This window comes from Mustela lutreola, chromosome X (assembly GCF_030435805.1).
Source record: "Mustela lutreola isolate mMusLut2 chromosome X, mMusLut2.pri, whole genome shotgun sequence".
Classification (NCBI taxonomy): domain Eukaryota; kingdom Metazoa; phylum Chordata; class Mammalia; order Carnivora; family Mustelidae; genus Mustela; species Mustela lutreola.
This window is the reverse complement of record NC_081308.1, coordinates 46,081,427-46,106,950: the sequence shown is the minus strand read 5'-3', so window position 1 is coordinate 46,106,950 and position 25,524 is coordinate 46,081,427. Positions and strand designations below refer to the sequence as shown.

At 40.1% G+C, this 25,524-nt stretch overlaps 1 protein-coding gene across 1 annotated transcript; it reads right to left on the bottom strand.

The window, feature by feature from the left end:
* Positions 1 to 2,379: 2,379 nt before the first annotated feature.
* Positions 2,380 to 21,457, bottom strand: KANTR (KANTR integral membrane protein). Its single transcript, XM_059158086.1, has 3 exons — positions 21,148 to 21,457; positions 20,963 to 21,036; positions 2,380 to 6,325 (listed from the first exon to the last, which is right to left on the bottom strand). The coding sequence occupies exon 3, from the start codon at positions 5,489 to 5,491 to the stop codon at positions 5,261 to 5,263; it is 231 nt and encodes a 76-aa protein (XP_059014069.1). The 5' UTR covers positions 5,492 to 6,325; positions 20,963 to 21,036; positions 21,148 to 21,457; the 3' UTR covers positions 2,380 to 5,260.
* Between the last annotated feature and the right edge of the window lie 4,067 nt (positions 21,458 to 25,524).

Genomic DNA, 25,524 nt, shown 5'->3' with positions numbered 1-25,524 from the left:
CTGAGCCACCCAAGTGCCTCTTATCTTTGTAGATTTTTTTTTAGAAGAATTTATTTATTTATTTATTTGAGAGAAAGAGAGATAGAAAGCACAAGCAGGGGGCAGCTGCTGGCAGAGGGAGAGGGAGAAGCAGGCTCCCAGTCATGATCTTGGGGTCGTGGGATCGGGCGCCATATCGAACTCTGCACTAGGCATGGAGCCTCCGAGATTCTCTCTCTCCCTTTCCCAGTGTCCCTCCCCCTGCTCTCTCTCAAAAAAAAAAAAAAAAAAAAAAAAAAAGTTTTGTTTTGTTTTTTTTTTGGTATCTCTTGAACTTTCGCTTTTAACATGGTTTCCTCAAATTTGCCTCACCACCAGTCTGATCCCCTCCTCCTGTCCATATCCTCCAGATTGTGTCTGGGATGGTTACTAAGACTGAGCCTTTTGCCAAACTCCAAGAGGGCCCAAGAAACTTTAAAACAGAGATTGAAAGCATTTCTGATGCAGTGAGTCCTACCTCTGAGAGCATGAATCCTGGCAGCAGCCTTGCCCCTCAACAGATGCAGGTTCCCAGCCTGAAGAGCTGTCACACCCTTTAAAGCCTCTTAGTACCTGACAGGTGTTTTCTGAAGAGAAAAGCATTATTAAATGCTTAGGAAATCCCTTGCCCCAAATTAATCCCTCACTGTCACTGTTCCCCCATTGGGTGTTGCTGTGCACTAAGGAAATAGCCAAAACAGGCCACCTCTCAAGAGGGGTCCAACCCTTAAACACTACTTCCTGTGTTCCCACTGAAGAATCCTATCCCATCCTATAGGGCTGAGGGAGACTCTAATCTCCAGGAGAGTGAGAATGACTGCAATCCCAGGGAAGCCTAAAGGAAGCAGGTCACACAAACATCATGGTCTAGATAAGGAAGCCAGGGGCATTGGAAGCTAGTGTGGACAAGCTCATGGGCAGTCATGTCTGACCAACTTTTCATGACTTTTCTGAGGAGTCTGAACACCTTGATATGTCGGAGGCCCACAAACTCCTTATATCTGGGTTTTGGTGTTAGAGTATCTCAGGATGATCTCATAGAAAGTAATCATAGTTAGGCAGGCAGATTAGTGCACATCATGTTGCTTCCTATCTTTGGGCCTTTGCCCAGGCTGTACCCTTTGCCTGGACTATCCTCCTCCCTTCTGTCTGGGACCAGAAGACCCTTGTTAGTCATCCGGAAGCTTCTTACTTATATTTTTAAAGCTCAGTTGATATGCCATCTCTTCTAAGAAATCTTTCCTGGTCCCCTGACCTGACTTCTATGTTCTTCAGAGGCTCTCACAGTTTATCGTACCCATGGCTACTGCACTGGCCACACTGAATTACAGTTCTGTGTCAGGGACACATCTTGTTCATCTCTGGGTCCTCAGTGCAGAGCAGGAGGCCTGAAACACAGCAGGTGGTCAGTAAATTTTGCTCAATTAAAGTTAGAACTAGTTGGATGGTTATACTGGTAATGATGAGTGAATTCATGTTGGCCTGGAGAGAGAACTCTCTAGAGGCATGCTATAGGGCCCTGTGTATACTGATGGCATTCTGATGAAGTCAGTGGGTGACAAAAAACTAAGGCAGTAGGTTACACCTTAGACAACAGAATTAGTATTTCAAGAGTCATGGGCAAGCCGATACACTGGAACCATGTTGGTCCCCAGTGAGTTTAGGGGGGAAAGTCAGGACTAAAACCTCACAACCTATTGCAGTCTTGACAATGGGGGAGAAAAGGGCAGGGGTTTTTTTGTTTTGTTTTGTTTTGTTTTTTGAGCTGAGACTTAGCTCCTCATGTTGTCCACCATTATAACAGTACTTACTATGTGTCAGGGTCTGTATCAGCTTCTGTACCCCAACTACTTCCCAATCCAGTAACAGAAAAAGTCTAATGAGGCTGATTTGCTTGACCCAGGACCAAGAAACAGTTCCTCACAAAGCAGGAGAAAGGGGGATCCTGACTGGAATCAGAAGGCCCAGTGAGAGAAAAAAAAAAAAAAAAAAAAAAAAAAAAAAAAAAGAAGGCCCAGTGAGAGCTGGGGCTTTGGTTTCCACCAGGTAACAGGCAGGCTGACAATACAGCAGTGTGAGGGGTGTTTGAGAAAGAGGCAAGTCCACCTTCAGGAGCCTCAGGGCATACAGTCAGTCATAGAGAACAAAGGTCTTTGTCACCAGCCTACCAACCAGGAATTTACTTCTTGAAAGAACCCAGGACCTATCCTTATCGCTTCTTCACAACCCTCACCCTTCTGAACAATGACATCCATGCTCCTTATCATGGCACGAAAGACCTTCCTGACTAGCCTAGTTCTCAATGCATTTCTCTATCATGCACATTCATTAATTAACAATTAACTAATACTGTTTATTCCATAAATATTTATTGAGTGTCTACTAAATATTACTATGCACTGTTTTTCTTGGCACTGGGGATACAATAGTGAACAAAACAAAATCCCTGCTTTGTGGAGCTTACAGTCTACTGGGAAAAGACAAACACTAATCACAATAAATAAATAGAAAATATATCAGGTGGTGATCAGTGTTCTGTACAAAAACACAAGACATCAAGTAGGGTAAGGGGTTAGAAAACACTGGTTAATGGGACTAGTTTGGTCAGGGAATGCTTCTTTAGGGAGGTGACGTTTGAGCATACTAGAAGTGGGTGGGAAACTCATGAGACTGTATGCAAAGAGTGTTCCGGCAGTGAGAATAGCAGGCACAACAGCTCTGAAGGGGGAGGGTACCTGACATGTTTGAGGAATAGCAAAGAGGCCAGGGTGGTTAGGAAAGAGTGAGTAATGGGAAAATTAATAAGATATGAGGTCAGCAAGGGCACAAGGACCACATTGTGTGAACCGTTGGGCCATGGTGAGAGCTTTGGCTTCTCTTCTGAGGGAGCTGGGAGCCATGGGAGAATTTTGAGCAGAAGAGAGACATGATATGATATGGATTTTAAAAGGAATTTCAAAGAATTAGTAATAGGCATGATAACACTAGGCAAAAGAAACAAAGATGATTACTAGGAAAACAAAAAGGTATACAATAGAGGATATATAATCAGAGTGTACTATGTGGTATAGATGTGAACAATAATGACAATGTCATACTTATGCAAACAGTGATTATTGGTTGAACAAAAAGGGTATAAAACGTTCTTTTTAAATAAAAGATACAACCACAAAGGTGAGCAAGCAACAAGAGACTATTAGGGATGACTAAGCAAATTAGAAAGCAAAAAATACACAGCTTGTACACATGAAAAATATACTTATTGAAATAAAAAACTCAGTAGACAGATTAAATAGAGCTAACCTACAGAGAGAGCTGAAGAGAGAATCAGTAAACTAAAAGATATATCTGAAGAAATTGATGAGAATGAAATACAGGAAGACAAGGAAATAGAAAATATCAACAAGACATTATGAGATACGGAAGATACAATGAGGCCCAAAATATGATTGACTGGATTCTGAGAAAGAAAATATGGAAAGGGTGGAAGAAAGACAACATTTGAAAAGATAATGGCTGAGAATTTTCTAGAAGTTATGAAAAACATGAATGCAAAAGCATGAAACAATTTCCAAAGCAGAATAAAAAAGAAATATGTGCCTAAACATGTTAGAATGAAACTGCATGCCCCCTTGCAGATCCCCCTCTCAGAGAGAGAGAGAGAGAGAGACAGACAGACAGACAGACAAAGGGAATTTCTTAAAAGTAGCCCAAGTAGAAGAAAACAAAAACACCTACCAAAAATAGCAATTAGACTGACAGCAGACCTCTAAATACTGACAACAAATTATTTTTAAGAATGAGGATAGAATAAAGACATTTGCCTACAACAACAACAACTGGGAAAATTGAACACCAAGAGACCTGTACTAAAAGGACATCTAAACATTGTATTTATGATAAAAGAAAATGATCCCAGAATGATGGTCTGAGATGCAAGAATGTATGCATGTAAAGCCAAACAGGTATGAAATAATACTAATGATGATATAGAATTTGTGAGGTTAGGAAAAAAAGAGAAACAAACTAACATATTCAAGACAATAGCATGTGGTAAAAAGAGGAGTGACCAGAGTTGAAGGTTCCTGCATTCTTCAAGAGGGAGGTTAAAATGCTATTTAACTTTAGACCTTATAAGTTACACATGTATGGTAAAAGTTCAAGGATAAACACAGAAAGAGTAAAAAAAAAGAATGTGTAAATTTCAAATAGTACAGAAGAAAAAATTGAATAAGAAAGCAAATAAACAAATCTCAAAACTAAAAAACAGGCCAGAAAGGGAAAAACAAAGCATAGAAAAGGTGGTGGTAGGAAATAGAAATAAAGAAGTAGTACAATGGTAGAAACGAGTCCAAATATATCATAGAAAATGGAAACAGACTACACTTGCCCATTAAAAGAGATCATCAGATTAGATTTTTTAAGAGTCCAGCTGTATGCCGTTCTCAAGAGATATAATTAAAGCATAAGGGTATGAAAATGTTGAACAGTGAAAGGATGGAAAATTGTATACCACACAAATCCAAACAAGAAGAAAAGCTTGTGTTAAGATAAGATAAGATAGACTTCAAAAAATGCATTATTGCGAATAGAGAAGGTCATTACATATTTACCAGGAATGTATAACAATTCTTCATTTGAATATTCCTAATAAAATATCCTCAAAGTATATAAAATTTTTAAAAAGAACTATAAGGAGAAACAGACAAATCCACCATCATAGCTGAAAATGAACACACCTCTTACAATTACTGGCATAGCACGACCAAAAAATCAGTGTAGATATAGAAAATCTGAACAATACAATTAGCAAATTTGATAAGACATGTGTAGAACTCCGTATTCAACAATTAGAGAACATACATCTTATAAAGCACATAGGAAACATTCAAAAATATTGATCATGTATTAAGCCATAAAACAAGTCTTAATAAATTTCAGAGTTGTTATCACATGGACCACATACTCAGACCATAATGCAATTAAGATAGATTTCAATAACAAAGAGATACATTAAAACTTCCCCGCACATTTAGAAATTTATAAACACACTTCTATATCACTCACCAAAGAAGTGACCACAATGGAAATGTTGAAGTACTTGGAACCGAACAATAATGAAATATGACATGTTTGAATGTGTAGAAAAGTTGTGTTTGGAAGGAAATGTATATCCTTAAATGCACACATTATAAAACAAGAAAGACTGAAAATTAGTGAGCTCCATGTCCAACATAAGAAATCAGAAAAAGAACAACAGAATAAATCCAAAAAATGTGGAAGGAAGGAGATCAAAAAAGATAAGAGCGGAAATTAAAGAAATAGAAAACAAAGACACGATAGAGAGGAGCAACAGAGCCAAAAGTTGGTTCTTAGAAAAGACTAATAAAATAGACAAACCTCTGGTGAGATTGATCAAGAAAAAAAGTGAGAAGGCACAAATAACCAATATTAGCAATGAAAAAGGAGACATGGTTACAGATTATATACAGCAGAGGATTTTTTAAAAAGGGAACTTTATGCCAATAAATTCGAGAATGTAGATAAAAGGGACCAATTCCTGGAAACCGGTAACTTACCAAAATTGACTCAAAAAGCAAAAAGAAATCCTGAATAGCCCTCTAATTACTATAGGAATAGAAGAAGCAGTTAAAACTCTTCCTACCAAAACCAAACAAATAAATAAATAAAAGAACAAAAACTAGGAGGCAGAACTTTCCAGCTGATAACGAGGATCAGGGGTAGGTGAAAAAGTATTGATCCCCTCAGCCCTGGAGGTGTCCCTGTAGGCCTTAAGGCGTGGAGAAGCCAGGCAGGCCCCTTCTCACTATGGGCAGCCTCCTGTGGAGATCCTTACAGGGTGGTCCTTAGTGAAATGGGGCCGGACAAATCCCTCTACAGTCCCCGTGGGTAGTAAGCACGAATGCAGAACATCCAGCACTCAGTTCTGCTTTGTGGGAAATGTGCTAAGCAGAGCCAAGGTGGAGCTCTATCACTTGGACAGCCTCTTCAGTAGCCAGCTTCTGTGGTGTTCTGTTCACTGAGGACAAGGGGGCCGTGCAGCTGCTGGAGGAGTCTGCGTTCCAGTTGCCAAGAAAAGCCACACACAGCCGGAGTTGTGACTGGCTGGTGCGGAGCTGGGTGCAGGGAGGCCAAGCAGGGGCTTCTGGAGGGCGTAGCTCCAGGTGGCAGCCCCAAAACTCTGTCTTCACGAATACCAGATACTTCTATCCGTTTGCAGCTGATGAGCCCTTTTAATGGTGTCCAAGCTAGCTGCAGGGTGATGGTTCTAACAGGGATGCATGTTCTGCAAATAAGAGCTTCATCATTATTTCAAAATAATTAATATGAAAGAGTTCAGTCGGATTTGAAATCTAATCACACTGTCAAGAAATTTTCACAACATATTTGTCAGTAAAACAAAAAAGGCTGCTATCATCTCAACTGTTAAACATGTCTGAACATGTTAAAAATTGGTTCTAAATACTTTATCACTTCCATTGTACAGAGAGATTCTTGGTGGTGGTGACTGTTAAGAATCTGAAGAACATATCATTAAAAAGTCTCGATCAGGACTGTGTGTAGCCACTTCAAGCATAAAACTTGATATAAAATAAACATGTTATGGGAGCAGACTTCAAGTTTCTCATTTAAATTTTTGAAAAGATTTTATTTAGAAGTTACATATCAATTCAATGTTAAAAAAGCAAAACACCAGGGCAAGATGGTTTTACAGGAGAATCCTACCAAACAGATCGTTCCAAAGTCATATAGCATCTTCCAGAATATTGTAAAAAAAGGGAACACCAATTCATTCTAGGATACCAGCAGAACTTGAGACCAAAAGCAAATTATGATAGCATGAGAAAGGAAAATTAAAGACCAATTTTACTCATGGACACAGATATAAAAATCCTAAACAAATATTAACAAATTAAATCTAGTACCATATAAAAAGGAAAAGATCATGACCAAGTAGTGTTTATACCAGAAATGCAAAGGTAGTCTACCATGAGGAAAATCTGTACACAGCCTTTACCACATTATCACATTATTGAGAAAAAAATCCATAATGGTCTTAAGAAATAAAAAAGGTATTTGATATAAAAAATGCAACACCTTTTGGTGATTTAAAAACAATAATAAAAACTTCTTAGCACAGTGACAGGTTGGCACTTGCTTTAATCTGCTAACACCTGAAGGAATCTTCAGCAAATATCATTCTTAATAGGGAAAAAAGTTAGTGGTTTTTCCTTTAAAATACCCAACAAGACAAGGATGCACATTACTGTCTTCTCTCTTCAACACTGTACTGAAGGGCCTGTCCATCTCAGTAACACAAGAAGAACAAACGAAAGGCATAAAGATTGGAAAGGAAAAAACCAAACTGTCATTATTTATAGCTAATATTGTTGTCAACATAGAAAACACAAAAGAATATACAGATAGTAATGATGTACTATACCTTGGCTAATTGAATTTAAATTAAAAAAAAGAAAAGAAAAGTGGGGTGCATGGGTGGCTCAGTGGGTTAAGCCTCTGCCTTCGGCTCAGGTCATGATCTCAGGGTTGTGGGATGGAGCCTCACATCAGGCTCTCTGCTCGGCATGGAGCCTGCTTCCTCCTCTCTCTCTGCCTGCCTCTCTGCCTGTTTGTGATCTCTCTCTGTCAAATAAATAAATAAAATCTTTAAAAAAAAAAACAAAAGATGGAGACATCTGAAAAGGGACAAAGGATCCAACTTGAAAGAGCTCCCAGTGGCCAAAGCTGGAACAATTTGAGCAACAAGACAAATGACAAAATATTGGATTTATAATTCAAATTATTAAATAAATATGCACCAGTGCATACTGATACGAACAGGTGACTGAATAAATAAGTAAATGGGCAGGTAAATAAACAAGAAGAAAGAAATAGTTCTTACAGAATTCCAAATACTACATGTAAATACTGCCCCTTCCAGAGATGGCGTTTAATCCTCTCCCTCTCCTTGAAGGGGGGCTAGGTTCTTCAAAAGAACAGAAAATAAAAGGGGAAAAATAACAACTTTACAGTGGACACACTTGGCAGACACTACCTTAACCAATGATTAAGGTCAACATCAGTGATGTCATAGGGATATCACATACCTCTGATATAATGTGATGAAAAAGGCACTTCAACTCTATGGCATTCTTTCCAAAAACAACCCCAGTCTAATTATGAGGAAAACTTCAGACAAATCCAAAGTGAGGGACATTATACAATACGCCTCAAAACTGTTATGGAGCATGAAAAACATGGGAAGACTAAGAAACTGTCATAGAGCAGAGGGCAACAGAGATGACAACTAAATGCAATGTGGTATTTTGAACTGGATCCTAGAACAGAAAAAAAGACATTAGTGGGAAAACTGAAAAATCCATATAAAGTCTGAAGTTTGGTTAATAGGATTATACCAATATGGCTTTCTTAGTTTTGACAAATATATGGTGAGGAGTACACAGGAATGCTCCATACTATCTCTTTACTTATTTTTCTGTAACTGTAAAATTGTCTAAAATTAAAAGTTTGCTTAAAAAAATAAAAGTTTAGCAAGGTGAATGGCTGGAATAGTAACATAAAAAAATCAACTTCATTTCTCTACACCTGCAAATGAGATGAGACCTGTTAAATGACAAGATCTACCTTATAATAGCAGCAAAACCATAAATACCAGGGAATAAGTCTAACATAAGATATGCAAGACCCTATGCAGGAAATTAGGTAACCGTACCAAGAGACATCCAAGAATTAATTTAAAATGAAAGGGTATGTCATGTTCGTAGCTAGAAAGACTCAGCATCACCAACATATCAACTCTCTTCAAACTCACCTATAGATGCATTGCAACTCCAATATTCCTGTAGGACATGACAAGATGATTCTGAAATGTGTTTAAAATAACAGAGCACCAGGAACATACAATATTCCTGAAGAAGAATAAGATGGGAAGACATTGCTGTACCAAATGTTAAGATTCTTCATGAAACCACAGCAATTAAAGTGGTAAGGTAGTAGAGTAATTAAGGCTGTGTGATACTGGCTCAGGGACAGAAAGTTGGCCAATAGCAGATCTGGAACTCTGGTGTATGACTGAAGTGGCATTTCAGGTCATGAGGCTATCTGTGTGGAAAATAAAGAAACTGGCTCCCTCCCTCATACCTTTATACCACACAAAAATCAATTCCATTTGGACTAAGGACATAAATAGGAAAAATAGAAATTTTAAACTCATAATCAAAGAAAATAAAGAATGTCTTTATGATAAAAAAAAAAAAAGTGTGTTGACTATACAGAAAAGATTGAATTGTTCAACTCAACAAAAATTAGGAATTCCTGCTCATGCAAAGATACCTTGAAGAAAAAAAAGCCACAAACTGAGAAAAGATATTCAACATGTATAAATGGCAACTGATGAGTATCCAAATAATTAAGTAACTCCTACAAATCAATAAAAATGAGAAAAATCCCAATTCTAAAAATAGGCAAAAGACATTAACAGCCATTTACTGAAGAAGAAACATGAATGGCCAATAAACATGAAAAAAATGCTCAACCATATTAGTGATAGGAAAAATGCTAATTAGGTCCACAATGAGATATCATTTCATACCCATTATAATAAAGTGGGATAGTATCAAGTACTGATTAGGGTGTGTATCAATGGGCTCTCTTACAAATTGCTGAAAGGTATATAAACTGGTAACCTTCAAATAGGAATACATTTTGGCATGATACTGTCAAGCTGAATGTTTAAGCATCCTATCAACTAGCAAGTCTATTTCTCAGTATACACCTTTAAAAGGTGGGTATGTATGTGTACTAGGGGATACGCACAAGAATATTCATAGTAGGGGGCCACCTAAGTGGCTCAGTGGGTTAGAGCCTCTGCCTTCAGCTCGGGTTGTGATTCCCGGGTCCTGGGATCCAGCCCTTGACTCGGCTCTCTGCTCGGCAGGGAGCCTGCTTCCCTTCCTCTGTCTCTGCCTGCCTCTCTGCCTACCTGTGATCTCTGTCTGTCAAGTAAATAAATAGAATCTTTAAAAAAATATTTTAAAAAAGAATATTCATAGTAGCACTGTTCTTAAGAGCAAAAAGCTGAAAACAAAAAATGTCTACCAACAGATATGTGGATGAATAATTTGTTTTATGGTCACCCAATGAAATAAACAGCACTGAGAATGAACAAGCTGCAGTTACATACAAGAACCCAGGTGAATCTTTGAAACATAATAATGAGTGAAAAAAAGTAAGTCACGGAAGGCCACATAGAGTATGATGCTATTTTTTACAAAGATCAAGACCAAGCCAAATAAATAAGGTATTGGTTAAACATTTCCACAAATATGAAAAAAAATATCAAAAAAGCAAGAGAAATGTTAAACATAAGACTCAAGAGAATGGTAATTTCTGGCAGTGGAGAATATGGGGAATAGAACAGTAAAGGACATAGGCATAGATGCTATCATTAATGTTACTCTTGGGTGGAGTTGTGACTTCTTCAGTTTTCATTACATTAGTTCTTGATAACTCATGTATGTAATTTTTTATTACATATCTAATATATTTTGTATGAACAAACAGAATAGAAGAGTAGGAGAAAGTGAGAAATGACAGTTCTTTTGGAGAGTTTTGCTGTTAGGGTAATAGAGAAAGTCATAGTTGCACGGGGATGTGTGATGAATCGTGTTTTAAAAGTTTTTTTAAAGATGGGAGCCATAGGAGAATAATGGAATTACAGAATAAGGACTTTGGTGAACTGGCTTTCTCTTTAAAACAATTAAAATATGGGCAAACCAACTAAGAACAACCATTTCAAAACTTGTAGTTAATCAAAGACACAGAATGAAGTGAAAAATCATTTAAGAGAAACAACTGAATCTTGGTAAGACAACGGGTTCTGTGACATTTTAACTTGTAGCTAATTCCCATCCTCTTTCTCTCTCTAGCTCAGTAGTATAGTAGGCAAAAGCTGACTAAATTGAAGACAAAAAGAGGACTGACTCCTTTGACCAGGAATTTAAAAGGAAATCCTAGAGAATGAGACAATCACAGGAAACTTTGAAAAGCCCTGATATATTCCCAGGTATTTAAAGGGCTTCAAGGCTACGCACATGCCCAAAAAAGAGGTGGAAAAGGACAGGCCCCAAGTCACTCACCTCTGGCTGACTATAAGCAGCCTGTGAAAGCTAAGGCTGCCTTGTAAACTGGCTAAAGTTTGAAGACATGCCCTCTCACACAGATCCTCTTGGCAAAGGATGGAAGACATATGGACAAGGCATTTAAGGAAATACAGCCAATCACTGGCTGACCACCAACATATACTTACACAGGTGTGATCTCTTAGGAATCCAGGCTTAAAAACAGAAACAAGAAGTTAAAAAAAAAGTTAGCAGAGAACTTGGGGGCCACATAGTGCAAGGAATACAGAATCCACAGAATTAGTTGAGAAAGGTAACTGAGCAAATAAACAGCAATGAGAAAAATAAAAACAACCAGGGACGCCTGGGTGGCTCAGTTGGTTGGACGACTGCCTTCGGCTCAGGTCATGATCCTGGAGTCCCGGGATCGAGTCCCGCATCGGACTCCCAGCTCCATGGGGAGTCTGCTTCTCTCTCTGACCTTCTCCTCGTTCATGCTCTCTCTCACTGTTTCTCTCTCAAGTAAATAAATAAAATCTTTAAAAAAAAAAATAAAAACAACCATACACACAAATACCACACATACACACACATATCCCAGAAAAAACAAACCTTAAGGTAGAAGAGATTAATACCAGAGTTAGACTAGAGTATCTAAAATGCCCAGGTTTGGGGGCACCTAGCTGGCTCAGTCAAAAGAGCATGTGACTCTTGATCTTGGGGCCATGAGTTCAGGCCCCATGTTGGGTATGGAGATTACTTAAATAAATAAGAACATTAAAAAATGCTGTTTTTGACAAAAAAATATGAGATATGAAAAGAAATAACAAAGTATGTTACATGTACCAAAAAAAAAAAAGGGGGGGAGCCAAAAGAACATGTCCCTGAAGGAGTCCATGTTTGGAACTTAACAAAGACTTTAAACTATTACTATAAATATTTTCTTTTTTTTTTTTTTAAAGATTTTATTTATTTATTTGTCAGAGAGAGAGTGAGCGAGAGCGAGCATAGGCAAACAGAGTGGAAGGCAGAGTCAGAGGGAGAAGCAGGCTCCCGCGGAGCAAAGAGCCCGATGTGGGACTCGATCCCAGGACGCTGGGATCATGACCTGAGCCGAAGGCAGCCGCTTAACCAATTGAGCCACCCAGGCGTCCCTACTATAAATATTTTCAAAGAAATAAGAGAAAGTATATCTTTAGAATTAAGGAAAAGTTTGAGAACAATGTCTCTCCAAATGGAAAATATCAGTGAAGACATAGAAATCATAAAAAAAAAATCAAACAGAAAATCTGGAGTTGAAAAGTATAATAGTTGAAATGAAAAATTCACCTAGAGGAGCTCAATAAGAGATTTGAGCTGGCAGAAAGGAGAAAGGGTAATGGTGATGATAGAGCAATAAAAATTATACATTATGGGACGCCTGGGTGGCTCAGTTGGTTAAGTGGCTGCCTTCGGCTCAGGTCATGATCCCAGCGTCCTGGGATCGAGTCCCACATAGGGCTCCTTGATCGGCAGGGAGCCTGCTTCTCCCTCTGCCTCTAGCCTGCCACTCTGTCTGCCTGTGCTTGCGCTCTGTATCTCTCTCTCTCTCTCTCTAACAAATAAATAAAAATCTTAAAAAAAAATTATACATTCTGAAGAACAGAAAGAAAAAAGAACCAAGGGGGGGGGGGGGAAAACGGAGCTTCACAAATCTATAGGACACCACCAAAAGTGCCAACATATGCATAACGTGAGTACCAAAAGGGCAAGTGGAAGAGAAGGGGCCAAAACACTGCAAACTTGATGAAAAATATTAACCTGTACACTGAAGAAGTAAATGCAAGCAGAGTAAGCTCAAAGAAATCCACACCTAGATACATGATAATGCAACCGATAAAAGCAAAGATGAGAAGAAAATCTTGACTGAAGCAAGAGAAAACTGACTTATCACATATATGGGACCTTCAATAAAGTTAACAGCTGACTTCTCATCAGAAACCACGGAGGCCAGAAGATAATGTGATGCCATCTTTAAAATATTTACAGAAAGGGACGCCTGGGTGGCTCAGTTGGTTGGGCAACTGCCTTCGGCTCAGGTCGTGATCCCAGCGTCCTGGGATCGAGTCCCGCATCCGGCTCCTTGCTCCGCGGGGAGCCTGCTTCTCCCTCTGACTCTGCCTTCCACTCTGTCTGCCTGTGCTCACTCTCGCTCGCTCTCTCTCTGACAAATAAATTAAAAAAATATATATTTACAGAAAAAGACTGTCAACTCAGAATTCTGTATCTAGATAAACTGGTTCTTCAATCATGAAAGAGAAGTTAAGATAAACAAAAACTGAAAAAAATTTGTTGCTGGAAGACTTATCCTACAAGAAACACTACTTTCAGGCTTAAATTAAAGGACAGTAAATGGTAACTTGAAATAGGTATTATGAAAGAAAGTATTTTTTTTAAAGATTTTATTTATTTGACAGAGATCACAAGTAGGCAGAGAGGCGGGGGGCAGGGTGCACGAAGGGGAGGGCAGGGGAAGCAGATTCCCTGCTGAGCAGAGAGCCAGATTTGGGGCTTGATCCCAGGACCCTGGGATCATGACCTGAGCTGATGGCAGAGGCTTAACCCACTTAGCCACCCAGGTGCCCCTGAAAGAAAGTATTTTAATTTGTAACTCTTATTCTTCTGTTTTAAAAGACAACTGTATAAAGTAATAATAATAGAACTGTGTTGATGGGCTTATAACGTAAGAAGTAATTCATATGATAATAACACTACAAAGAAGGAAAGAGGGAACAGAGGCATATTGGCACAAAGTTACTACTGAAATTTGAATTAATTTGAAGTAGATTTTTTCCAGTTAAGATGTTAATTGTAATCCCCAGAGAAGCCTTAAAAATCTAACTAAACATATATACAGTTAACAAGGATATTAAAAAGTTAAAATAGAAAATAGCTACTGAACACAGGAGAGGAACAGAAGAACAAAGGAACAGAAAAGACAAATGACATTTAAAAAAGCATATATTAATCCCAAACTCTTCCAAAAATAGAGGAAGAAACACTTTCCAGCTCATTCTATGCAACTAGTATTACTCTGATACCAAAACCAAAGACATCACAAGAAAACTCTAGACCAATATACTATATGGATAGACTCAATACCTTCCCCCTAAAATCAGGAACAAGACAAGAATGTCTGTTCTCATCACTTCTAGGCAACACTGTACTAGAAGATCAGTCAGGGCAATTAGTCAAAAAAAGAAAGAAAAGGCATCCAGATTAGAAAGGACGAGTAAAACTATATTTGCAGATGACATGATCTTGTATATAGAAAACTCTAAGGAATCCAGTAAAAAACTATTTGAACTAATCAGTTCAGCAATGTGTCAGGATAGAAGATCAAGAAACAAAAATCAATTGTATTTCTATGCACTAGCAATGAACACTCTGGAAGTGAAATTAGGAAAATAATTCCATTTATAATAGTAACAAAAAGAATAAAATACCTAAGAATAAATTTAACAAAAGAAGTGTAAGATTTGGGGCACCTGGATGACTCAGTGGGTTAAAGCCTCTGCCTTTGGCTCAGGTCATGATCTCAGGGTCCTGGGATGGAGCCCCACATGGGGCTCTCTGCTCAGCAGGGAGTCTGCTTCCCACTCTTTCTCTCTGCCTGCCTCTCTGCCTACTTGTGATCTCTGTCTGTCAAGTAAATAAATAAAATCTTTAAAAAAACAGAAGTATAAGATTTATATGTTGAAAACTACAAAATACTTCTGAAAGAAGATAAAGAAGGTCTCAATGGAAAGACATCTCATGTTCATGGATTGGGAATCTTAATATTGTTAAAAAACAATACTTCCTAAATGGATATATAGATTCAATATAATTCTTATAAAAATCCCAGCTGTTTTTCTGCAGAAATTGACAAGCTGATCTTAAAATTCATATGGAAATGCAAGGGACTTAGAATAGTCCGAACAGTCTTGCAAAAGAAGAACGAAGTTGGAGGACTCCCATTCCTGATGTCAAAACTTACAACATAGCTATAGTAATCAAGACAGGGTGGTCTGACATAGTGACACACCTACAGATCAATGAGGTAGAATTGAAAATCCAGATAATTAACTTCTACATTTAGGATTTATGGTCATTTGACTTCTGACAAGGGTTGCCAAGACAATTCAAAGGGGTAAAAATACTCTTTTCAACAAAATGTACTGGGCCAACTAGCCATCCACATACAGAAGAATGAAATTTGGACCTTTGCCTCACATCATACACAAAAATGAACTCAAAATGGATCATCAACCTAAATGTAATAGCTAAACCCATACAATTCCTAGAAGAAAAAGCGGGAAGAAACCTTTGAGACTTTGGGTTGGGGAATGTTTTCTTGGATCTGACACAAAATGCTCAAGTGAGAAAAAATTGCTTAATTGGACTTTCCCCAAATTAAAAACTTTGGTGCATCAAAGGACACCATCAAGTAAGTAAAAAGACAACCCACAGAATGGGAGAAAATATATGCAACTCACATATCTGACAAGAGACTTCTGTCCCAAACATAAAAAGAGCATTTATAACTCAACAGTAAGACAATCTAATTTAAAAATGACTAAGGATTTGAAGAGACATTTCTCCAAAGAAGAAGCACAAATAGGCAATGAACATATTAAAAGATGCTCAACATTATTAGTGATTAGGGAAATGTAAATCAAAACCACAATGAGGTACCCCTTCATACTCACTAGGATGGCTATAATAAAAAAAGACAGGCAGTAAAAAGTGTCAGTGAGGAGTGAGGATATGGAGAAATTGAAACCCTCATACATTGCTGTTGGGAATTTAAAATGGTACAGCCACTTCTGTGAACAGTTCCTCAAAAAGTTAAACATATATTTGCCATATTACCAAGCAATTCCACTTCCCAGGTATCTACCAAAGGGAAAAGAAAACATACATCTGCGCAAAAACCTGTGCACAAATGTTCAGAGCAGTATTATTCATAATACCAAACGTGAAAACCACTGAAATGTCCATCAACTAACAAATGGATAAGATACACAAAATGTGGCATGCCCATATAATGGAATATTATTTGACAGTAAAAAGGAATGCTATATCAACAACATGGATGAACCTCAAAACCATTATGCTAAATGAAAGAAGTCAGTCATAAAAAACAATATATTATATGATCTCATTTACATAAAATGTCTAGATTAGAGAAATCAATAAATACAGTCAGAAAGCAGATTAGTGGTTACCTATGACTGAGAGGAGGGGAGGTCCAGGGAGGGACTGCTAATGAGTATGAAGCTTCTTTGGGGGGGCGATAAAAATGTTCTAAAATTGATTGCAGTGATGGTTGCCAACTGTGTGAATATACAAAAAACACTGAAATTTTATGATATTAAATATACCTCAATAAAGCTGTAACAAAAAGATGAGAACAATAACGAATCTCTGTGTGCTAATGGAAATGATCTTGTAGAGGGGGAATTTGCTGAAGCATTGTCTTCAAGGAGATAAAAGAGGATGGGTTCTAGTGCCAGTAGAGGGACTGGATTTTGATGACAGCAGGGCTAGTTTATTCATAATAACAGAGAAGAAGGCAGAGTGTGTGAATACAGATGCTGTTTGGTGGTTAGGTGTGATCATGGGAATCCGTACAGGTTTTTTTCTGATGGTTTTGATCCTTGAGTTAAGCCAGAAGCTTGAGCATAAGATGGAAGAAGTGGTATCAGGAGATTTGAGGAGAGAAAAGACACAAAACAGTCAGCTAGGAAGACAGGGGAGTGAACGGTCTAGGGAAGTGCAGTGGGGCAGGCAGAGAGTTGGATTTAAGCAGGGCTGGGGTTTCGTCCTATAAACATGCTGAAGTACACAGCACCACAGAAGCGAGGATGTATGCAAAGGGATGATTATCATGATAGACCATGGAATCTAAGCTGATTAAAGGAAGGACATGGGAACACGGAGGAAGTAAAGGGTAGTGAAAATGTTCAGTCTTGGTGGTGTTGAGGGATTGTTGGGAGTTGGGGAGCTGGAAGGAGTAAACTAAAAGGTTAAGAAGCACTGGCTGGGCAGCAGGATGCCCAAAACAGAGTATAGAAGTGGTGCCGTCATACATGCTGACAAGAAGGGTAAGACCGTTGGAGAGTGTGGCTGAGGTGCGGCTGAAAGGCAAGAGCATTATAGGAAAGCAGATCACAGAACTAAGTGACAGGAACATTGGAAGGATCATTTATGAGGATACTAAAATCACCAAGAAGTGAAACTGGGATAGTGTTAAACACTGACAGTGAGCTAGTAGCTAAATTCTAGAATGAAGTATGATGGGGACAGGTATGTGTGTATGTCTGTACCTGACTATAACACAGATGGGTGGGTAATGGTCTAGTCTGATGGTCTGAAGTTTAAGCAAGGTGGTTGTGGGGCCTCTGGGTGGCTCAGATGGCTGAGTGCCTGACTCTTGATTTTGGCTCAGGTCATGCATGAGCTCAGGGTTGTGAGATCAAGCCCCGTGTTGAGCTCTACACTGGGCATGGAGCCAGCTTAGAGTTCTCTCTCTCCCTCTCTCTGCCCCTTCCTAACACCCTCTCTTAAAAAACAAACAAACAGACAAACAAACCACCAAAACAAACAAAACAAACAAACAAAAAACCAAGGTGGTTGACATGTACATAATCTTAGAGTATCCTCCCACTAATTACTTACTAGTTACAAAGGAAAAAAGAGGAACTATACTGGAGAAACCTGGCTGACACCACCTTAAACAAATAGTCAAAGTGAACAAAACCAGTATTGGGACAAACTGACATCATGTGCCTTCTGATACAAAGTACCGAAGACATATCTCTTCTGCGGTCTTCTTGCCAAAATTAAAATTACATAACTTGGGCGCCTGGGTGGCTCAGTGGGTTAAGCCGCTGCCTTCGGCTCAGGTCATGATCTCAGAGTCCTGGGATCGAGTCCCGCATCGGGCTCTCTGCTCAGCAGAGAGCCTGCTTCCCTCTCTCTCTCTCTGCCTGCCTCTCCATCTACTTGTGATTTCTCTCTGTCAAATAAATAAATAAAATCTTTAAAAAAAAATTACATAACTTAACTATAATCACAAGGAAACATCAGAAAAACCCAAATTCTATAAAATAGCAGGCCAGGACTCTTCAAAAGTATCAAAGTCATGAAAGACAAAGAAAGACTAAAGAACTGTCCTAGATTGGAAGAGTCTAAGGAGATATGACAACTGAAGGCAATATGGGATCCTGAATTAGATCCCAAAAGAGAAAATTTATATTAGTGGAAAAAATGATGAAATCTGAATAAGTTCTATACTTTCATTAATAGTATTTTACCAGTGTTAAATCCCTAATTTTGATTGAACGATAGTTGAATAATTTATTAATACTTAAGGAATATGAGTGAAGGATATATGAGAATCCTTCATACTATTTTTATAGGTTTTTAAACCTGAAGTTATTTAAAAATAAAAAATGTTTAAATTCTAAGAAAAAGGTGGTTTGAGGAGGAGAGAGACAAAGTGTCTGGGTAGGCCAATTAGAGTAATGACACCTATCTTCACCTCTTGGCCTGCTGGTAAGAGGGGTGTGAGGGGACTCCTGGGGAGCGGCATGCTCAGGAGAAAGCTAATTTCTATTCAAGCAGTGGTTCTCAGCAGGGGGGTAGACAGTCAAGGGATGTTTTGGGGCATTTTTTATTTTCGCAATAACTGGAGATCACTAGTGACATTTAGTGGCCATGGACCAGGGGTGCTCAGCATCCTACAGTGCACAAGACAGCTCCACACAGCAAATAATTGTGCTGCATACCATACAACTTTAGAACATCCCCCCAAACAACAATGTAAGTGAAAAACCTGTGCATTTCATTCATTTATTCATTCAACAAACATTTATTGAGAGAGCTATTCTATGCTAAGCACTGTTTTAGGTAATAGGCATACACCAAGGCACAAAAAAGAAAAATCTCTGCTCTTCTGAGCTTACAATCCAGTAGAAGAGTCAAACAATAAATAACAAACACAATAAAGGTGTAGATTATATATTATAGAAGAGGGTGAGGAGCAGTATGGAAAAAATAGATTGGGGTCTATGTTAGGGGAGAGCTGCAATTTTAAACAGGATGGTCAGGGTAGGCCTCCCTGAGAAAGTGACATCTGGGTATGGGCCTGAAGGAAGTGAGGGCATGAGCCTAGTATATATTTGGGGGGAAAGCCTTCCAGGTCTGGGGGATGGTCTAGTACAAATCCCTGAGGTGGGTGTGTGCCTAATATGTTCAAGTAGCACAAAGGAGGCCAGTGTGGGTGGAATAGAGGAAACAAGTGGGGAGAATGGTAGGAGAGAAGTTCAGAGAGGTTATGGGGGCCAGATCATGGATTTTAGTATATACTGACTATTCTAGAAATTCAAATGATCCATATAAATTGAGGGAGGACTACCCTTGGTTTTGTTTAAAACTTTATGAAGAATTATTCATGACTCAGAAAATCACATCACCCTACCCATGGTTTCTGAGTCAGCAATCAACACAGATGTGTCATATTCCCAGACACGAGGATCATTATATGCAAGACCATTCATTATGTCTTCTAGCGAAATTATATCCCAGCCTTTACATATTGAAATACATATTGTTTTATTAGAAATTACTCTTTGTTTACTTCTCCCTTATATTACAATTAGGACATTACATTGGTTGGGAGGAATTATGTGTGTAAACAGATTCTGTTATCTATGCACTTCATTTCAGGACAGTGAAAGAGACATTTCAAAATAGAAATTATAAAAATAGAGTGTTGGGTCTGATAGGTATAAGAACCACTAAGGCATGGCAAGAAAATGAAGGAACTATTCAGAAGCCAAGGTGAGAATGGAGATTCTGCTGCTGCTGACAGTGAGTTCCAGAAGGTCAGGTTAAAGGATTTCAGGATGGGGACAGAAAAGAGGGCTGTGTGGTGATGTAACCTGGTCTTCTTGTGGTGACCAACATAATAAAGGATAAAGGGCCTGGTTCACTTTTTCATCAGAGTTGCCCCCCACTCTGGAGGTCTCTCCGTGTTTAGCACAGTAGGGTGGGGAACAAGGAGGGCTCTCTCCTCAGTGAGGCCAGAAGCAGGCCAAGGCCAGGCTCCTTTTTTTTTTTTAACCCACAGAACAGTCCAGAGCCCCAGGCTAAGCTCACAGATGCTCTCAGGCCAGACTCATTGCTATAAACAATGCACCTCTAACCTGCTTAGAGATGGGAAAGAGACAGATAGAAAGATGAAAAACAGTAACATTAAAAGAACCATTGAGAAAGAAGAATCAATGGGGGTAGGGTCAGAGAGAAGCAGGGAGAAAACAAAGCCAAAGACCAAAAGAGATCATATAATTTTTTTCAGTCACGACAGTCATCATTTATTGAAAAATTTCTAGGGGCCAGGCACGGGGCAAAGAGATGCACATGTATTGTCTCAGATGGAGATTATTAGACTCCCATTTGACAGATGAAGAAACTGAGGTCTATATGAGTGATGTAGATGGCTCAAGGTCTCATAGCTAGTTTGGTAGCGTCAGGGTTCATCCTTCTAGGTCTGGGACGTCTAGTATGTCTCAGAGAAGGAGACAGGCAGAAATACAGGACACATAGACAGAAAGATGGAGAAAGAGAGGGAGAAGAGCAGCAGAGAGACGGAGATTTACAAGCACGCAGACGATCACGTGAGCTGCAGACCTGCACGGAACCGTTTCCCAAGAGACAGGGATGGGCACGGGTGATGGGCTCCGCAGGGTACTCACCTGGTTGTTGTCTGGGACTGCAGGGGCACTCGCCCTCCCTTTGCTACCCGCACGATCCTCCGCAACCCGTTGACCTAGGGTTAAGAGGCCGCCCAGGTAAAAGCTCGCCCAGGCCCCACCCCTCAGGCGCTCCAGCCCGGCCTCTTTCCCTCACACCCCACACCCCCGTCTTTACAGCGTCTCACCAGACACCTCCTGCCCTCCGCGCCGCCGCTGCCGAGCGCTAGCAGATTCGAGGGGCCGGCGGCTGGCTCTAGTGAACGCACTGGACGCGTCCCTCCAGCCCGCTAGAGAGCTAGCGGGTTAGCAGGCCTCCACAGCTACCGACCACTCTCTGGCTCCCATTGGAAGAGTGCCCTCCTGCCTTCCCTGGGATTGGCTGGAGATGGAAACACTTTAGCTTTACCCCCCAGGCCCGGATCCAGGCCGAAGAAAACTCCGCCCCCTGGGGGGGTCTTTGATTGGCTTATGAGCCAAGCCCACCCTTTCACAGGATTGGCCAGGAGAGGACTTGTTCCCTTTTGCCAGGCTGTTTGACAGCACTTCGGGAATTAGTTGGGAACACGTAGGCGCGAAGCACAAAGTAGGCTGCGTGCCAGTCACTGCACAATCATAGATCCCCGGCTTCTTGACGTCTTACTCTCCGTAAGCCACTTGGCGTAAGCCAACGGTCTCAGAGACACGACTCTACCCCCCACCTGCAGGGATTTCTGGGCCAGGTTTCTTCTGATCCAAAAGAGTGTAGTTCCTAATTTCATCCATGGAGTATGTGGTTATTGGGGTCTGGCCAGTCACCCACCAGCTCCTGCCGCTAAGACACTGGTCAAGTGATAGCCTCGCTAGGAGCCTCAGTTTAACCAACTTTGAAATGGGAAGATAATTTCAAAATCTTTCCTAACAGTGCGGTTGTGAGGATTTAGAGTACACAAATTAATTGCCTGGAGCATATATAGTTAAGGTCTGCCCTTTTGATTCTTACCTTTCCCATTGTTTCAGACTGAGGAAACCATGGCCCAGAGAGGCAAATTGGCTTGAGGTTACACAACAATAAAACCCTGAATAAAACCCAAGTTCCGTGCTCCAAAGGAAAGCTATTTAAGAAGGAAGAGAGACAGGAAGGACATTTCTATAATCAGGGGTTCTTAATTTGGGTCGATGGACATCCAGTTCAATCCTCGGACAGGGTTTGGAGGGGCCAATGAATTTGGATGGGAAAAAATATACATCTTTATTCACTCTAATTGAAATTTAACCTTTATTTTCAGTAAAGAATGTAACATAGTTGTAGTACGTGTGATTCTGTCACCAATAAAAATCACAAAGATTTTCATATCACATTATAGATGTTATGAATCTGTTGAAATATCATGTAATCTCATCCTTATTTTAATATCATGATAGTCATTAGACCCTCTACTGTGTCTTGTGATGTAAGGGATTAGTGAGGAGAAAATATATTACCATAAGCACATATCTGATTTTTCCACATTTTAATAATTATATTTCAATATAATCAGTTTCTTTTGTAACTCTATTTCATTTTATATATTTAAAAGATATTATTTTCTGAGGAAAGGTCCATAAGGCTTCACCAGATCACCAAATAGGCCTATGGCACAAATTGTCTTAAACTCTGGGAAGGAAGACAGACCTGGTTTATCATGTTTCTTTATTGTATCCCTATCACCCAGTTTAGTATCAGACACACAGTAGGTGTTCAATAAATGTTTACTAAATGAATAGGATTCCTTCCCAACCATCCTCCATACCCTCAACCAAGGGAGCTAGTGCTGGCATTCTTGGTCACCTGAGAAGGAGGGATATTCCTGAATCTGGTTTTGTCCCTGACAATCTGCTTTTGTTCACAGAAGTGTGTGGAACTTTAAAAGTCTGATCCCAGGAGAACCTGGTCCCTGAGAACCTCACCCCCAGGCGCAGGGCCCTCTGCAGCAGAGGAGTAGGGTAAACTGTGAAGGAAACAAAGACAAATAGCTTCAGCATGGTAACAGACCCTGAGGCATATTAGGTCCATGGCTCCTTATCCTCCACCTGGTTCTCCTTCTGGTTTCTGTTTAGAGTCCCAGCAAAGGGGGCCTATCTTCTCTGGTCTTCAGCAAAGACTATATTTTGGACTTGGATGTGACCTTAAAGACCTTGGAGAACAGTCCTCCCTTTTGGAGGCCCAGACTGGGCCACACCACACACTAAGGAGTGAGGACACAGGGAAAAGATGTCACTTTAGGCAAAGAACATCTTCTTCTCCATGCCTTAACCCAAAACATGAGCACCCTAGCCAAATATATTAGAATCCCAAAGTTGGCTCCTAACAGTGTTCCTGAAGCCAGAGGCCTTCTCTGACAAGGTGAGTGAAAAAGAGCCTCTAATGCCAGAATGAGGGGCTGGGGATTTGATTAGGGGAGGAGAAAAGAATCATGGAAGACATGATCAGGGCCAGGCTTCAGAGGTCTGCTTCAAGGCTAGTTTCCATCTTGGGATTCTAGGCAGGTTGCTTCTCCAGCACTAATCCCCAGTAAGATTAACCTAAGTTTGAAGATGGGAAAACCCAGGCCCTCTAGCAAGGGTGGTGGAATCACATTGTGAAGCAGAGCACACTGAGGAAAAGGATACCCAAGCCATCTGACTCTCAGACTGCCTAGCATCCTTTTGCTAGGCTGACCTCTTCTCCTGGCCCACTCTAGGCCCTTTGCCCCTGCTGTTTTCCCCTCTACTTCACCCCCTGGTCATTGGGACTAGCTCCTGATTATGAATGTAGGTATCTCTTCCCTCCGCACAAGATGCCTTTGACTCAAGATCCTGAATTCCCAGCTCTGGCCATGAGGCAAGATGTTCCCCTTACCAGGCTAGAGTCTCTTCTGCCCACCTCTGACAGTGCAGCCCCAGGTCAGAACCAGAGGAATCAAAGCCTTCATACTCTCCCCAAAACATCTGTCAGAATCATGGAGCATGTCCAAGATCTGGTATTCCAGCTATTTCACAGAGGTGGCCCAGGGAGGGAAGGGGCCTTGCCAAAGGTCCCACAACAACTTGGAAGTCATTCCTGACTCCTCTCAGTCCCCTCTTTTCCCATATGTAAAGCCCATTGGTTCTAGCATCTAAAAAGCTCTCATAGAACAGACAGGTTTCTCATGCAGGAGAATTCCAATTAATTTATGTAGATACATCCCCCTCAAGGAGATGGAGCTTAATTTCCCACTCCCAAAGCATGGGCTACACTTTGTGGCTTCCTTCCAAAGCGTGTGGTATGGAAAGGGGGCTGGGGGCAAGGAGGGGAGTAACTTTACAGTGAAAAAGCCTGACATACACTGCTACTTCAACCAGGTGATCAGAGTTAACACCAACAGTGATAAGACATTGATAGTATGTACCCTTTATGAGACTAGCATTTTCCTTCTGTGGTCTTCCTTCCCCAAACCCATAACCCTAAGCTAATCATGAGAAAAAACATCAGAGAAATCCCAGTTGAGGGACATTCTACAAAATATCTGACCAGTATTTTTCAAACATTGATGACTCCAGGTCATCAAAAACCAGGAGAGTTTGAGAAACAGTCACAGCCAAGAGGAGCCTATGAAGACATAAAAACTAAATGTAATATGAGGGGCGCCTGGGTGGCTCAGTGACTTAAACTTCTGCCTTCGGCTCAGGTCATGATCTTAGGGTCCTGGGATGGAGCCCCGCATCAGGCTCTCTGCTCAACGGGAGCCTACTTCCTGCTCTCTCTCTGCCTGCCTCTCTGCCTACTTGTGATCTCTCTCTCTGTCAAATAAATAAAATCTTTAAAAAAAAAGAATTGCCCAATAATTTGACACTTCCTGTCTAAATGTAATATGATATTCTGTATGGCATCCTGTAACAGAAAAGTTACATTAAAAACTAAGGAAATCTGAATAAAATATGGACTTCAGTTAATAATAATAATATTGGTTTATTAATTGTGACAAATGTACCATATTAATACAAGATCAATGGGGGGAAACTGGCTATAGGATATATGGGTATTCTCTGTAATATCTTCACAGTAATTCTATAAATCTGAAACTTTTGAAATAAAAAATGTATCTTAAAAACCTTCCGTATCCGCCCATTACACCACTCTCACCTGAGGAACAGCATCAACTTCCTCACGGCTCTCCCTCCCTCCAATCCATTCTCCTGGCATCCAGCAGAGGGCATTCTCTGAAACTGCAATCTGACCGTTTCTGAAGCCTTTCATTGAAACGTGGGCGTTGGATGGAAAATTCGGGAGGTATATTGCAGAAGACCAACCTGGATATTTGTATGTTATCATTATTAGCCACAAAGGATCTAGAGGTACTTCTGGTGTCCGCCGAAATAAAGTTACTCTATCCAAAATTTAAAACAACTCGGCCTTCCAGAGGTCTGCCTTTCAGACACCCAAATCCTGATCCCTTCCCCACCCCATCGCACAACTATATCGTAATTTCCTTTTGCTTTCCCCTTCTCGCTATGCACTCTTTGGCTTGAGCCATCTTTTTTTGCCTTCTTCTTCCAGGTCCAGTTCCAGGAATCCAACACCATCT